Source organism: Strigops habroptila, chromosome 5 (assembly GCF_004027225.2).
Source record: "Strigops habroptila isolate Jane chromosome 5, bStrHab1.2.pri, whole genome shotgun sequence".
NCBI lineage: Eukaryota > Metazoa > Chordata > Aves > Psittaciformes > Psittacidae > Strigops > Strigops habroptila.
The window spans coordinates 62,908,983-62,925,169 of NC_044281.2; the positions used below are offsets into that span (position 1 = coordinate 62,908,983).

A 16,187-nucleotide genomic window follows, 5' to 3' on the forward strand; every position below is an offset into this window, starting at 1 on the left:
GAACTTCACTGATTTGAATCAGGACTGAACAGCAATGAGAAAAAAGCTGTACTACATTGAGTCTGGGGAACAACCTCTGGGGCAGAAGGAAGCAGATTAGAAGAATCACTGACCTCTCCCTCATCTTTTGAGAGTAGCTGTCCACAAGAAAGAAAGTCTTCATATTTGGCAAAGGGGATGACAGGCTCTGGCAGCTCTCGAAGGTAAAGCTTCAGGAGGGACGCCACAGTGTGAACATCAGTGTTGCTGCAATAGAGAGGAGGGAAGGAAATTTAGAAACCCACACCACCCCAAAGCTCGCTGACTTTCTTTGGGGGTGAATCAAGGTCTCTCACAGGGACAGGGAGAAAGTAGGCACAAGGAAAACAGCTGTTTTACCACATGCTTGTACTAAGCAGGAACAAGGGAAATCTCCCATTTTGTCAAGATATAAATGCACCTCAGGCAGTACAGGCAGTGGAAGAGATATGCCCATGATACTGCTTAAGGTAGGGTGATGCTGTGGCTCCTCAGCCAATGTGGATCAGGAATGGGGACAATACAGTTCAGGCAAGTGCACAGCAATCACATAGCACTAACAGTAGAGCTCTGCATCCTCGTGCAATCAAACATAACTTCTGATCCTCTCACTGATCACTCCTGCCTGATACTCTTCCCAGTCAGCACCCACCTGAGTCTGATAGGCCAGGCTCTCAACCATCCTGGACAATCATTCAGAAAAAAATGGAGGAAGCTGTATTTACTCCAGGCTCTCTATTGCCATTTGGCACAGCTGCTAGGCTATGGTATCTGGCATTTCCTAGCCCATTTGCTATGCCAGGATATCAAGCTTTATCTTTTCTTTCCCACTCCAGGAACTTCTTTTTCCTCTTTCTCCTTTGTTTTAAGTTGGGTTTGAGGTGTTAGATCCTATGATGATGTTCTTCCCTTTCAGTTTCATATCCAGCTTTTGATGTATGACAGTATCGCTCTCTGATTCAAAATGTCCCGATGTACAACTTTGTTAATCTTTGCAGATGACCACCTTGAAGGTTTTGACTGTTGGAAAGCTAAACAGATTCTGCCACCAGCTCTCCCCTACCCACTATTGCTCTGACAGTCTTTAAAGAACCCTAAGAAAAACATATCAGTAACCATGGAGCAAGAGCTTCAAATCCTCATCTCTCTCTGTCTAAAAGCTGAATCTCTTCTGCTTAGTATGTTTTTAAGCATTTTTGGAGCACAGTGCTAAAACAAAACTGGAAAAATTGTAATAGAAAACTGCTAGCAGCTACCACTTGCTACTAATCTTGATAATCAGCCCCATCACATCTGGGAATACCACAGTTTCACATAGCTGTTTTCTTCAGTTGATTATAAATGCTGTAGAGATGAGGTCATCATCCTTATTATTTTTTTCTTTTTTATTGTAGCGTTTCAGGCATGGATGGTGGATATAACTATTACCCAGAAGAAGAGCCCAGACTACAGCTTCAGGTCTGCTGGCTTCAGTTACTGTTTCATCCACAAATCCACGTGAAAACCAGCCAAACTTGCAGCAGTGTGGAAGCGCAAAAGACGATGACTGCTGTAGGTGCTTCCAAAACAGCAACGACTGGCCTTTCATAAAAATATACATATGCATTTAAAACCCAAATTGGAAAAGCAAGCCTTTTAAAAATAGGCATTTTAATTATCAGTCATCGAAGAGATCTGATCCACTATGGGGCAAGCAGGCTCTAGCATACAAGGGACAGCTACAAACACTGACTGCAACTAGGAAAATAAGAAGATATTCCTTTCTTTGCACCTGATTTGGAAACAAGCCTATGGATTTCACACTTGTAGAAAATATTTGCCGCTGCCTAGAGAAAAGTATGCAGGAAAAGCATTTCACTTAGCTGGGGTAGAACTGCCTCTCCGCTTATCTGTGACAATCCATATCAAAGACCAGAGACTTGGGCCTACAAGTTGCAGAGGACATGGTGGAAAGAGCAAAAGTCAATGACCGGGGGACTCTCAACTGTCACACTATTCAGGCACCCCTAAGCTTGCCTCCTTTAATTCCGTACTGAACCTTCAGTTATCACATTTCAAATCAACTATCCAAAAGGCAGGCATTCCTTCAGGGAGAACTTTACTGCCTCTTTTGAAGGCGAGATGTAGCACTGATCTAGTTAGCTAGTGAAAATGCCTATGGAAATAAAGGTGCTTCCTGCTTTAAAAACGCTGGGGGCAGGCTTGGCTTATCTTCATGTCAATGAATTTAGTACGGATTAGACTAATTAGACTAAAGATGAAAGTGAAACTGTCATTCCTAATTAATTCCTTCTGTAGATACTCCTGTTCCAAAATACAAATGTTTTCCAAAATAATTTTGTTCACTTCCACATCAGTTAAAATAATTCCAATTCTAAACTAGAACACCCAGGCATTCAGTTAAAAATAGAAAAGATGATGTTTAAGAAAAGATGAAGTGAGACAATTTGATTATTTCAAACTTTATTTTTTCATTAAAATATCTCCAAATATTTGACACTTCTATTTAAGGAGCAAATGCTGACTGTGGTTAAGAATCAAAGAAAGGAGGATGGGTGGTCTGGGAAGTTGAGGGGAGGGAAGAATTAGAAGAATGTTCCCAATAAACTCTAAGGATACTCCTCCCAGGATGAGACCAAACACTAAACACCAAAACACTGCTTCCTATGCAGGAGACTGCTTCCTCTTCCTGCAGCAGAAGGCAGGGATGCTATTGACAATGTCAAGATTGGTTGTAGGTCCAGGAGAAGTGATCCCCTAGGTTAATGTACTGGCAATATACCAGATGCTGCCTGTATCACCTCAGAAAGTGGTGCTAGGGGCTTCCAGCAAGAAATGGAGCCAAGTCTCCAAGTCAAGATCCCAAATCTGATCATACTTCTGAACCTCCGACAGAGATTGGGCCAGATATGCAAAATGGCCTTGGATCCAAATATCCTTGGAGTTCAAAGGCTTTGTTAGGGTCAAGGCCCATTTCTCAAAGCACTCTTCAGGTTAGCACAATGCTGACCTTCCCTCTGAGTAGCATCTATATATGAGAGAGGGAAGGAAATGTTACAGTTATGGACAGGATTTGGCTGTGGGGGCCCTGAGAGCATCCACCCCTCTTTATGAATTGACTGCCTGGGCTCAAGGCCAACACAGACATAGCACAGCTGAGAGCTGCCCCCCTTCCCTTGCTGACTTTGGACAGGAGTGCTCTGAGCCAGGGCTGACACTCTTCTCGTGGGAGCCAATACTAAACTGAGCCTCTATTGTTTATCCTGTGTCTGAGCTACAACTCTCACTGCCTCACAGCCATGTCTGTGCCTGGCTACAGATCCTGTTGATCTGGACTCTGACACACAGGTGGATTACCTAGCCTCATCACTATGGACTTGCCAGGTGATCACTGGACTGTATCACTGACTCTGCCAGCCTTGTTACCACACTTGGCTCCTGGCTCACCTTGCTCTGTAAAGCAGCTGGCCCTGCTGCTCCCTGACGTTGGCATGGTCAGCAGGACAAGAAGACAGCTAGCATGTCTTTGTACCAGGCAAGGAGTGACTATGTCAACATTTTATACTGGGAAGAAAAATGCAAAATTGCCATTTTTATTTCAGAAACATTTGACTCAAGTTTTGCAGAAAATCAAAAGATATTTACTGTTTTGAAATAAATGTTTCACCTCAACTGCTGAAATTGTGGATGAAAAATATTATTTTGGCCAAGAATTCTTCTGGGGACAGAAAGTGCTTTGTTATGACATGCTGACCAATTCTACACATTGCACACATGACAGTCAGGGAAAATGTGTGAGATGGTGGTGCCTATCCTGAAACCTTGTGACAAAGGCAGGGGAAGAGCCAAGACGTTGCCACAAACACAGTGGATCTGCCCACTGTCTAGCTTAACGGTCTCAATTTCTCCCTCTGCTCAAGCATTTAGCTGAATGAAGGCCTCTGCACCCAACACCATGCAGGAAAAAGGCCTAGCAGTGCTTTAAATGAAGGGAATGATAGCATGGAAAGAACGTGTAAAGTAGAACAACCACTGCAAGACCATTCCTGCCAGATTTTACATGCCACAGACAACCCAGCCTAAATTTGGTGATGTCAACTCACCTGTCAAAAAGGGGCTTCTCTCCACAGTCAAAAGAATCCTGCAGATCTTTGACAAGGTTGGCTTGGCCAGGCATCCGAAAGAGCCCCTCCTCTGTAAGACCTCTCTCCCGAATAAAATCCACACACTGTTCCACAAGCAGTGGGGCCAAGCGCTGGCCATACTTCTTCTCATACTGTACAGTGTCCTCCAATCGCTGTCCAAAGATCCCTGCCAACAGAGAGCAGGACACATCTGTGTGTCAGCTTAAACTCTGCTTGAGCTATGAATCAGGGCATACACTGAGGGAAACTTTCACATGGAGGGGGTGAACCCGTGAGAAAGTCCAGTTTCTAACACTCAGAAGAATAAAATTACTTTTAAACCCAAGAATTGTATGCTGAACGGGGCTTTTTCCTGCTTAAGTGTGCTTCAAACTATCCTCTGCCCTAAGCCAGTTTATATCTCACTATACACAAGAAAGGTGGGGTTAAGATTATGTTTATGCATAATGTATAAATATGCAGAAGTGCTAAATCTGGATTAAGTATTTATGCTTCCATTGCATCTTCTGTCCCAAGAATGCCAAAACAAAGGCCAGACTAACGTTACGGGACACAAATCTTTTCCCCGTGCACTCACCTCTTAGCTGTCACACAGTTGCCCTTCAACAGTTTGCAGCTGCCCAGCCCAACAGGTAGCAATCCCACTAGCAAGGGACTGTTAGCATGATAGAGTACAGTTGTCAACATTAAAACTGGCTATAGTGAAAATCCCCCACCATCCTGCAAGCTTTGCATTTCTATTTCTTTTCCTTTAATTAAAATTCCTGAATAAAAATTAAAACAGAGTAAAATGCATGTGAAATTCCTACTAAAACATGGTGCTGCACTTCCTGCACCTTGAAAATATCAGAAGCAACAGGTACTCTAAAAGCAGACTAGCATAGGCAATTCTTTTAAGTCAGATCTACTGTATAGATCTACTATCTATATCTATATCTAGATATATACTATCTATATACTACTGTATAGTATATAGATATACTGTATATCTACTATATATCACGAAGTATGAAGCACTCTCTCTCTCAATGGGGACATTGGAGTTCCTGGTCAATGCCAGCTGCTGAACTCTACTATTAGCACCAGATCTTTTCAGCAACATAGAAAGGGCTCAGGACGTAAAACCCAGAGGTTTTAGTTTAATCCCTGCCTCTAGGAGACTGCTCCATCTAAAGGGACAGCCACTGTGCTGTGTTATGAAACCCTAATTCTAGCACCCTACAACATATCGTGGGGTCAGGAAGGATAGCATCCAAGTTAATAATATTTTGGTAATAAGAATTCAGTAAATTAGAGAATCATGGAATCTACTCAACTTCAGATGAAACCAGATCATAGCAGATAGGATATTCTATTCAAAGATTTCTCAAAGCAACAGGAGGCTTTCCTTGATACCAACCTCCGCTGATATCAAGAAGGTTTAGATCACGCATTCAACACTCAATCCTGCAGGTCTGAGGGGAAAATAAACCCAAAGCAGCATGCAATATTGGAGTTACACTGTGTTCAGAAGCAGTGTTTAATGGATGCATGCCTATGCTTATACCAGGCCAGGGGATTTAGTTCTTTCTTAAGATTTTTACTATAGTAACCACATTTTCTATTTTTATTTTAGTGCTATATTCATGGGAGAATGATAACTCCCGGCAGGAAGTTTCCTAACCACCATTCACTGTCCTTCATGGGAGATATCATGTCAAACCATACCTGTTTTCTATATTCAGTCCAACCCTGCTGAATCCTCATGGAAACAAATACTTTCACTGTCAGTTTCAGCTTCTTAAATGAAACATACAAGAAATATCCTAAAGTCCAATCTCCTTTCTCTGCCAGTTTGTTATACATTAGAAGACAGAAACCTTCCTTACACCCCAGCCTAAACAACCACATTACAGTAACAGAGCTGGAGGACCAAGAAGTCTCGAAGGAAATTCCCTCCTTATTCTGGCAAGAGGGCATGCCCTGGAGCATGGGAGTGACTTATCTTTATCACTGTAAATATTGGTTTTCTTGAAGAGTAAATGTTTTACTAGTTCTTGTTTCTGATCTCTTTGAATTTTCACTGAGATGGGTGTCTCTGAAGTCACGTTCTAGGACAGGGAATCTCTTCCTGCTTTTGCACAGATTGCTTTGTAATCTCATCATGTAATCCCTGCTGTCACGATGGGGCACAGCAGAAGCACTTGGTAGGTGGGGCTCAGCATTGTCCAAAGTTTTCCAGGGCACTTAGAGAGGCTAGGCAGCCATGAAAGAACAACCTTTACAGCCCAGTTTCTCAGACAACTTCCAAATCCAGATCGTAGCTGAAAAAGTGAAGTCTCCATGGCCTGTTCATCCCTCAGCCTCTCTGCTGAACCTGCTCATGGGGGAGTAACTCTCAACATTGCATATCGTAGTAAATATACACAGGAATGATCCAGGAACATGCATCCTCTATAACCTCCCTCATGCTATTATGCTAGTGACCATTTCTCTCTCTTCCTCTGAATGTTTGCTCCTGGGCCACAGGTCAATGCAAACCAAGGTCCTACAGCATTAGTTGCAGCAAGCTTGGGTCAGACCCCAAGCTGTGCACCTTAGAGACAAAGAACTTCCTCCAACCAAATCCATCTATTTCTTTAAAATTATACATGGTATCAAGATACACAGGTTTAGGGAGGTCAGGCTGTGGTAGATATCAGGGCAATTAGAGGATAGCAGCCCTGTTTTCTCAAATCTCTACTTGTTGAATCACAGCCCTGTTTCCTAAAGGGCCTGTCTAGAGAAGGGTCTGGGAAAGAGGTAAATGCTCTGCATTCCCCGGGTATAGAGCACAAAGACAATATTTTTCCAGAAGCTCATGTTCTGGTGTTCTAGACTGAAGTTAGAGCAAGGACAATGGCAGTGTCAGACACACACATAGGAAGCACACACAGAACAACTGCATGCATAATGCCCATTTGCAGTATGAAGCTTTGTCTATTTTTCCCTAGACTTGGCTGGTCTGTGGTCAGCAACATGCTCTGATGCATTTCAGGCAACATCACTCCTTGCCTTCCCAGTCAGCCTGAATCACAGCAGCAGTAGCTTTCTGTAGGTACAATCAACCCGCCAGTGACCCCATAGTAACAAGCGGACTGCAGCCAGAGACCACTGACAGAGAGGTTAAGGAATGTGGCACTAAGATAACAGAGATAGAAGGGTGATCTGTTTTGAGATTCAGAAAGATCAGCAGATGGATCTTTCACAAGCACAGGATTAACATTACTATGGGTGTCTGCTACAGAGCCAGATGCTGGGAACCCTCTCTTTTTCTCTTCTCAGGTATGGAGGCTGGTAACACCTTTTTCTCCTGGATGAAAAGAGCAATCTTTGGAGGAATCAAAGGCACTGTAATATTTTTCTACTGCAATATCGCCCACCTCCCTTCACACCATTTCAAATGGGTAACAAGAAAAACCAGCCATGAAACCAAGAATGATACAACTGATCTACCTATCATACGATGAGTGAAAGGAGCTGGCACAATTGTGGGTTTCATCTTGTGTGAGAGTGTGTGCTTGAAGGGCTGTGCAGGTGAGATCACACAGCCCTCACAGGTCAATTTTTGCTGAGGGGAAGAAAAGACCCTGTAGCCATAGCCAGGCTGAAAGACTTCTCCCAGCCCAGCTCTCTTGGATGCCTCTGCCTTGGTTTGGCAGCCCCATTCTGGCCCAACTCCAATTGCAGATCTATGTTTTCTCTTTCCCTCAACCCTTAACCTTAATTTTCCACAGAAGCACTAGAAAAGGTCACGAAACATTGCACAGACAATGTGCATGCATTAGAGCATGCTGACCACAGATGAGCCAAGGTTAGGGAAAAGTAGACAAAGCTTCACACAGACAATATTTCACCCAAGCAAAGTCTGTTGGTAACTGCAACTTTCCCTTTGCAGCCTGAATTACACCACAGCTCTACGCTTTTTCTTTCTCTCTGTCCTAGCCCTAATATTTTTTTGTGGAATCATAGACAAGGACCCCCTCAGCTGCTGCTGCTCAGAAGAAATACTCTCAGGCCAAGTCTTTTGGCAATAAGAGCATGAGGGTTGGGTTTTAGAGGGAGAAACCAGAGTTTCCAGAAAGCTGGAGTTAGAGTGGGGCTAGAAAGTTTGCTTTGGAGAAATCATTAATCTGTGCAGTGGCTGCAGAGCTTGTCCATGGCTTAGAAAAGGAAATTAGTGATAGGGTTCAGAGAAGGAGCAAGCTAAGAGCTATCTCTGGAATGGAGCTGGAAAGGGACTGTCAAAGGCAAATTTGAGCTGCTGACAGTTCTGGGCTTGCGGAAATCTTTCATCTGGACATCTGCTGGGGCGCCTTGGTGAAGTCTACCCTCAGGAAAATTACCACCAGGACTTTCATAGCTAAACTGGTGAGAGACATAGCAGATGCAACTACTTCAGTCTCCCAGGGCTAAACAGGGCAGACTGGGGAGGCAGTGTCCTGCTAGGTCTGTAAAACTCATCTCACTTCAGCTAGGTCTCAGAAGGGCTTGTAGAACTGATGTAGTAAAATATCCCTGAAACTACCAGGATATGACAGCATCTCCGGGCTGGACAGGGACTGCCCTGCCTTGCAAGGAAAAGCTAAATTTGGAGCCAGTCACACACAGCCTCATCCACTGGCTCCTCAAGGCACAGGCCTGTTTTTAATCACCGGGGCCTGCAGCTCAAACTGAACTTGGCAGCACTTCACTCCATTTGATGATCCTGCTGGAAGACATTAAAATCTTTCTCTTCATTCAGAAGAAGGGGAGCCAGTGCCATTCAGTCACACTCCCAGGCAGAGTTAGTCTGGAAATAAAGTCAAAAGCTACTAGCAACCCAAGGGTTAACTTTCATTGTCATATCTTTATCTATAGCTAGGCCCTTTTGTTTGGTTTCAAAGCAGAAAAAAGAACCCAACAAAAAACCCCAGCATGCCTGGGACTACATCCTTAATCTAAGAAAGATTCAAGAGATACTAAAAAAAGGGGCTAGCAGAGCTACAGAATTTCTTTCCTCTACTCCAACAAGCTGTCTCTGTTCTTTAAAGATTTAGGTGGCTCTTTGTGGAAAAAGCGAGCCAGGAATGATGTACTGACTAAGACACAGACAGGCTCTCTGTCCTGGCCTGAATAGCTCACCCACCAGCTCCAGGCATACAAAGCCTATATATTCAGCTATGCTGTCCAGACATGCAGTGGGCAGGAAAATATATGCTCCCTGCTCATTTTTCCTCATCAGAGCTCTGATTTCAACCAAAATAAAGATAGAGATAATAAAGACAGTTCTTGAGTAGATTTTTCTTTATGGGGAGAACTGAGGACTCTGTATGTGCTTATAGTGGGAAAAGTCCAGACACACCTACGTCAGCTGTATGTACAGCTTAGTACACACACGTTAAAAGATGTGCGGGAAGATAATCAGGCACACACCTGGATGCTGCTGTACAGCAGTACATACACCCGCGCATGCATGTGGTGCCTCACAGACAAGCAGTTTATGGATGTGAAGATTGTGTACGTGCTCACCTGCACAGGTAAGCGTCTGCTTTTACCTTCCCACATTCGTGCTTAGGCTCCCATTTATCTGTCCCCCTCACATATGAAAGCATTGAGGAAAAAATCATGGGCAGACATTCAGAAATGCATATGCTTCCACAACACAACACACACACAAACCTGTAAGTTTTGTTTCCCCTCTCCTAGCCCACCCAAGCACACACTATTACTGTGAATTACTGCATAAGCAATTGAAAAAGGAGTTCCACATTAGGAGCTGTACGTGCCTAAGAAAAGATAGTCCCTAACAACTAAACGATCCAGCCAGACAAAGCATGCAAGAATGGGGGAAAAGAAAGGAAGTGACAGATAAGTAGGAATCAAGAGAAATTGATGAAGTAACTTTCCCAAGGTCACACAAATGCGTCTGTGGTAGAACTTGGTGTCTTCTGACCCCGTTCCCCACAAAGAGCAGTCTCCATATACTAGGAGCTAATTGCTCTCACCATATGCACCCATTTAAATATTCAATGTGAAAAAAAAGAGAACTCCCCAAAACTATTTTCAAATGCTAGCTTGGCATCCAGTAGTATTTTTGGCCATAGACTGGGAGCTTGCCACTCTTTCCCTCTTTGTAAAGCCATCTCCTTTTTAAGATTCTTAGCTTCTGTCTGAGGCTAAACTCAAATATCTGCTTTTCCTCCAAGAAAATAAAACCATAACAAATCTAAACTCTGGAAAATCATCTCATACCTCTCGTTCTTGTGCAGCACTCCGCTACATGACAGGCGCTGAGCTTCAAGCAGAAACCAGGCAGTGTCAGACAGCAGGAGCGGCAGAGAAAGAAAGTCCTGACTTCAGGCATCAGACACATTCTGAGTCCCAGCACTGGCAGCTTTCCATTCACCCAGCATTGCAGAGCGGAGAGCAGCCGATCTGCCCTGGGAGATAATCTCGGCAGCACATCTGGTCTTAGCTCCGCAACTCGGCATTAATTATGACTTGTGCAGAAAGCATTTGAAATATCCAATGAGATGCAGAGCTCCCTGACTCCCTCTACACGGAGAAGGAGAGAGGAGAAAGACAGACAGGTAGGGTCTTGCCCACCCTCAAAGCAGCCGCCAATGTAAACAGCAGCTAAGTATGGGTCACAAGTTTTAACAAAGGCATCCCCCATCGGCTCTGTAATATATTCATGCTCTAATTGCTTGTCAGATCTATTCTAGATAGATGGAAAAGCTGAGCAACAGTTGCTGTCTGCACGCCACACTCTGGATCCCTTCCTGATACAGGCAATGCTAGTTGTGCTGCAGGCAACCTGGTGCCCTGGTCTGGCCTCAGATCTGCTTGCAGAGCACCAGAAGCAGAACCTTGTTTTGGAGGGGAACATCCCCCCACCCTAGCCTTAGTGTGCTCTGAGAGTATCTCCAGAGCTCTGGGACATGTTAGAAAGTTTTATGAAGCTTAGGAGAAGCTACAGTCTCTGACCTGTGCAGCCTTTTTGTGCTTACAGCCTCTGCTTTAGCCCTTTACAGAGAAGTTTCCTGATGACAAATAGCTGAGTAACTGGTAGGGGAAGGAATTACAAGCTCCTTACATGTGAATCAATCCCCACAACTTGCTTGCAGGAAAACATTTACCCCCTTGACTCCTGCTGTCAGGGTAAGAAGCCTGTAGTTAGCAAAAAAGCTTATCACGCAATGCCCCATGCAGTTATATAGAGGTCAGCCCTATCCTATTTACAAAATGTACTCATGTAACTGCAGACTTGCAGCAGTCACCACCCAAAACTTTTGCCCGAAGCTTCCGGGGAATTTTATCATGTCTGGCTAAATTCACCTCCCTCTGCAGGAAAAAAAATGTTATCCTCCTGTGCAGCTGCTCATCTGCTTCTTTTATTAAAAAACATACCTGTGGTCACCACAGATAGACCACACTCATCTGAACTTAGTGGCCCACCACCTTCTTAGTTATACTGTGGTTCAGTTTGAACACACAGGTCAAAGAAGATATTTTGTGAGACAGTGGTATCTCACAACTTGGAAAACCAGAGGTCAAACTCTGTCTCTACATTCTCTGTATTAATCAGAAGCTCCTGAAGAAATTATTGTCTCTTACTACAGGTGAAGGCAGTACTAAGATCAAAAGCTCCAGGTCTTGAATAGCAAGGCAGTAAGGTATTCCTTAGCTATTCACGGTATACCTTGTGTAGCAAGGTATTGCACAACTAGACACCAGAAGCCCAGACAATACACTAGACAGTGTTTAAAGCCCACTAGAGAATATTGGAAAGCGATGGAGATCCTTAAACAAAAGATACAAATGAGATCCTGGGTATTCTTCACCGTTCTATTTAATCTCTCTTCCTTTGTGATGAACAGAGCAGGCTGCAGGTTAGGGAGAGAGTGCCCACAGTGCTAAGTGGTGAGCAGGACCAATCCTCTTCTGAACAGCTGAGACACCATCAGGATTTTTGGCACTATTTCCTGGAACTATGCCTCAAAATGTGTCACATCTGCTAATAACATTATGGAGCCTGCGACTCAAAGTTTGGGATGGGAGCCCAGGAGATAGCAAATGTAGACTTTTATTCTTCCATTCACTTCTCCATTTCTGTTTTCCATCTCTCAAAACACAGGAACAAGGAGGTATCCAATGACATAGAAAGTCATGTTGTTTAACAAGGATATTGTTATACCCAAAGTATAATTAACCCATGAAATTCGCAGCTTCTCTGTGGCCAAGGACACAGCATGACTCAAAGCATGATTAGACTTCAGCACAGCTTATAATACCGCAAGTTGTATGAGAGATGATGAAGATAATGTAAACTCTTCTCCAAAGAAAGAAAACAGCTCCCTGGTGAGAATAAGAAGCAGAAGGAGCACATGCTTGCTCACATGAGCATCACAACTAATGCATAAAATAGCAGCTGCTTTCGTATTGTTCCCTGCACATGGTAACTCTACAGCTATAGGTATCCTGTGAGAAGAATGCAACATTGCACTTCATGTCTATACACTCCACAGTTATTGCTCTCTCCTTATATGAATTCTCAATCCCTTTCAAAGTGTTGTGTTAAAAAATTGTGACTTCGACCACAGAATATGATGAGACTGAAATAAAAATCAATACACATATATATATATATTTGACTTCTGTGTTTTGAATTTCCAGGTCACAGTTGAATCCTGCTTTCTCTATTAACCACATTTCTCAAAAATGAAATCTGAGATTCACACATAATCACTGGATTGCAGGGGCTGCAAACTTCAGATGTATACTTGAATCTGCAAGAATAGCAATAAAATCCAGAGAGTGGGCCACACTGCATATAAACTACCATCAAAATTTTCACCTGGAGAGCTCCCCATATACATGTGCCAAGGAGAGAAGGGGTAATGGAGACTGAACTCCCTCTTTCCATATTGGTGTGAATTTGCTTAGCTGTAGAAAAGTTTACCACTGGGTGGTTCTTATTTTCTAAAGAACTTAGGATTATAAAACAGTTTAGCAAGTAAATCTCTCATGAACTTGCTGCTGGGGAGCTGGAGGCATTTTCTTTCCTGGTGCCTTTGTATGGAGAAAGCTCCCATGAGCTAGTACCACCAGTAATTCTGCTGCAGGTACCAGAACACGGAGAAAGCACCCTGCCTGTACATGTCACTACAAGCTTTGAGACTGGCTGTGAAGTTCACTACAGCTCACACCACCTCTGAAAATGTAGGCATGTCTCAGGCTTGGCATCTAGTTCAGGTCAAATTCAGTCTTGAATCTGGTTGCAACAGACAAGAATGGTGAACCTACATGAACTTGGAAAATATTCCTCCTCATCTCTGATTGTGAGCAAACTTGTTGGCTTGCACAGCTCTAGTAAGTGCCAATAGGGTATAGGTATTTTTAGACACTGGCTTACATAGAGTGTTAGCTAATATACAGGTATACTCAAGCAGACCTGTCTGAGAGAGCTCAGATCTAGGAAACTGCCTCATCTATTTGTACAGAAAGAGACCTGTATCCAAGTTAGAATCGGGGATGAAGTTCCCCTATTTTCAAGTAAACTGAGCCTTGTACAGACTCATTTTTTAACCCAGGCAAACATGGGCACTTGAACATCCCCTGTATTTGTTGAAAGCTGGCAGTAAAGTTGCTACAGTTGATCAGTCACAAGGGGAACCTAGCAGGGAAGACTTCAACAGTATGTCCCCTGTACAGAAAATTTCCCTTCCAGATTCCTACCTCTCCAAACAGTTTGGACAGATCCTTCTCTGAATAAAATGACGTCCCCACACCCCTCCCCTGCTCTGGGCTGGGATCTCAACCTTTACTGGTAAGATGAAATCTTTTGAGAATAAACAGGCTCCTGCTGATAAAGAAGTTCTAACTGATAAAGAGTTCACCCTGGGTTAAAAGGTTAGCAAATAGGTATGTTCATCCTTCTGTCACAGTAGATTCTACCTAACCTATATAAGTGTCTTCCCATCTCTCTAAAATACGTCAGGAAAGGAACTGACCACTTTATGCTTTAAAATGAGATTCTAACTTCTTGTTTGCAGAGAAAAGATGACAAACAGACTGAAACATCACTTAACCACAGCATTCTGAATGCAGAGCCAAACGCCTGTGTTTATTGGTCTATTTCTCTCTAAACAAAGGCAAGAAGCATTTAGAGAACAAAACATCAAGAGCAACAAAAAATGGCTTTTAGCAAGGAGTGATCTGGACAAATGTGCCCTGGAAAACTTATTCCTCCACACAACATAAGAACATCTTTTACAGAACTTTTTATTTACTCTTGCATATGCCTGTCTTCATTTAATAGCTAGCTTCCATAGACTGAACTGAAGCCATGTTGTAGAAAGCATCTGACCAGCAGATCCTCTCTTTCCAGTGTGCTGCACGTTGATGCCCCCACTGCACAGAAAAGCTTTACAAAAATTCTGGGTGTTAGTAACTAAAAAAAGAGTTATGACATAGTAAAATTATTGCCAACGGCATCTCATCTCCAGAGAAGCATGGGAATTCTGGCTGTGGGTTCAAATGCAAGGATCATGGAGTCTGAAAGCTGTTGCTGATCTTTTTCTCAGGTACAGAATGAAACAAGTAATTTTCAGGATTTCTGGCCATGCTGAAACCTGACAGGGTCTGTAATCTAGATTCACAACCAAAATTTAGAAGACCAGCCCTTTTATCCATCCAGAAAATCAAACAAGCTTATGCGCTCAAGTCTTCCCATATCCCAAGCCCAAGAGGCTGATAACCTATGCACAATCACTGAGAAGCAGATGAGAACAACATAGAACACATGGATGCTTATCCAAATCAAACTTCATCATAAATACCTCTGTCAACCTGTAACCTGCAACTGTAAAACTCACTACCAGGTAAATTGTATATGGTTTCACTTTATTGTTTCCTCAAACTCATTCAGTGATGAAAACCTGTTAACCCACATCTGTTAATTCCCACACATTTACCTTCAGCCTCCACTATACAACTAAATTCTCAATCTATATGAAGCATAAGTTATACCTTCACAAGCCAAGCATACAGTTGGGGATCTAACTTCTAGCAAAAGCTGAACCTGACTAGCTGTGCTTGAGGAAGGGATGGTATTTAGCTCCAATTTGTAAAAATGGATAAAACATCTGAGTAAATCAGCTAGCCTTTCAGGAACACTTCTAGAAAAGGCTAAGGGCTCAATGTTCCCTTCTCTGACCTGCAACTCTGAAGGTAGGAAGGGGAAATTGCAAGACTGATTACATGATGATGGAGCAACTAGGGGGGGTAAAAGGGTAACATTTAGAAAGGAAATAGGAAAAGAGAGACAGAGTGAATTTCTTTGTTTTCAGCTCCTAAATGGTTAAAATTGCAACTTGCAAGGAGCAGGCTACCAGTCCCCTTCAGTAAGCACATATCCCCATAACATTCATCAAAGGAATAATACAGAGAAATTAAAATACTTGCCTGCAAGCTGAGAAACACCACAGGAACATATTTGTCCCATTAATCATACACTGTCAGGACGTGCAGTAAGAACCATCAGTGTTTTAAAGACTGTCAGCTTTCAAACATAAAGCATGAATCTAATAATTACAAGAACGGTCTTACTGAAAAACCACCAGTGCAGGAGGTGGTACTGGTCATATGTGCTACAGACAGTAGCCACCAACAATGTAACAAATGCATAGCCACTATTACATCTCCATGGCACTTCTAGCTGAAAAGAACAAGAAAACAATATGCTATCGAAGGAAACCCAGGCTCCACCATATTTTATCTAAAGGTGGATTACTCTTAGCAATACGAGTTGTATGACACTAATGACTCCCTCCAGAACTCTTTCTTTGATATTCCAGGTGGACTTACCTTCTAGGAAGCCATCTATTTTGAATCCATTTATTATTTTTGTTTCCATATCTTGTGAGATTGAGTTTCATAATTTAACTGTGCACTGCATTAAATGCTTTTTCTCTTGGTTCAAACCTCATGTTTGTGCACTGTTCAAATCCTCCATACACTTGT

General features: G+C 42.9%; 1 protein-coding gene across 4 annotated transcripts in view; it reads right to left on the reverse strand.

The window, feature by feature from the left end:
• ARHGAP22 (Rho GTPase activating protein 22) overlaps nucleotides 1-16,187 on the reverse strand; it is a 153,177-nt gene that overhangs the window by 20,577 nt on the left and 116,413 nt on the right. For 3 of the 4 annotated variants that reach the window (XM_030486295.1, XM_030486294.1, XM_030486296.1), the window contains 2 exons: nucleotides 4,122-4,329; nucleotides 114-246 (listed from right to left, as the gene is read on the reverse strand). In XM_030486295.1, the coding sequence (XP_030342155.1) occupies nucleotides 114-246; nucleotides 4,122-4,329 (341 nt within the window). Of the gene's footprint in view, nucleotides 1-113; nucleotides 247-4,121; nucleotides 4,330-10,415; nucleotides 10,610-16,187 lie in introns of those variants that run through there. The other variant, XM_030486297.1, reaches the window with a different exon arrangement.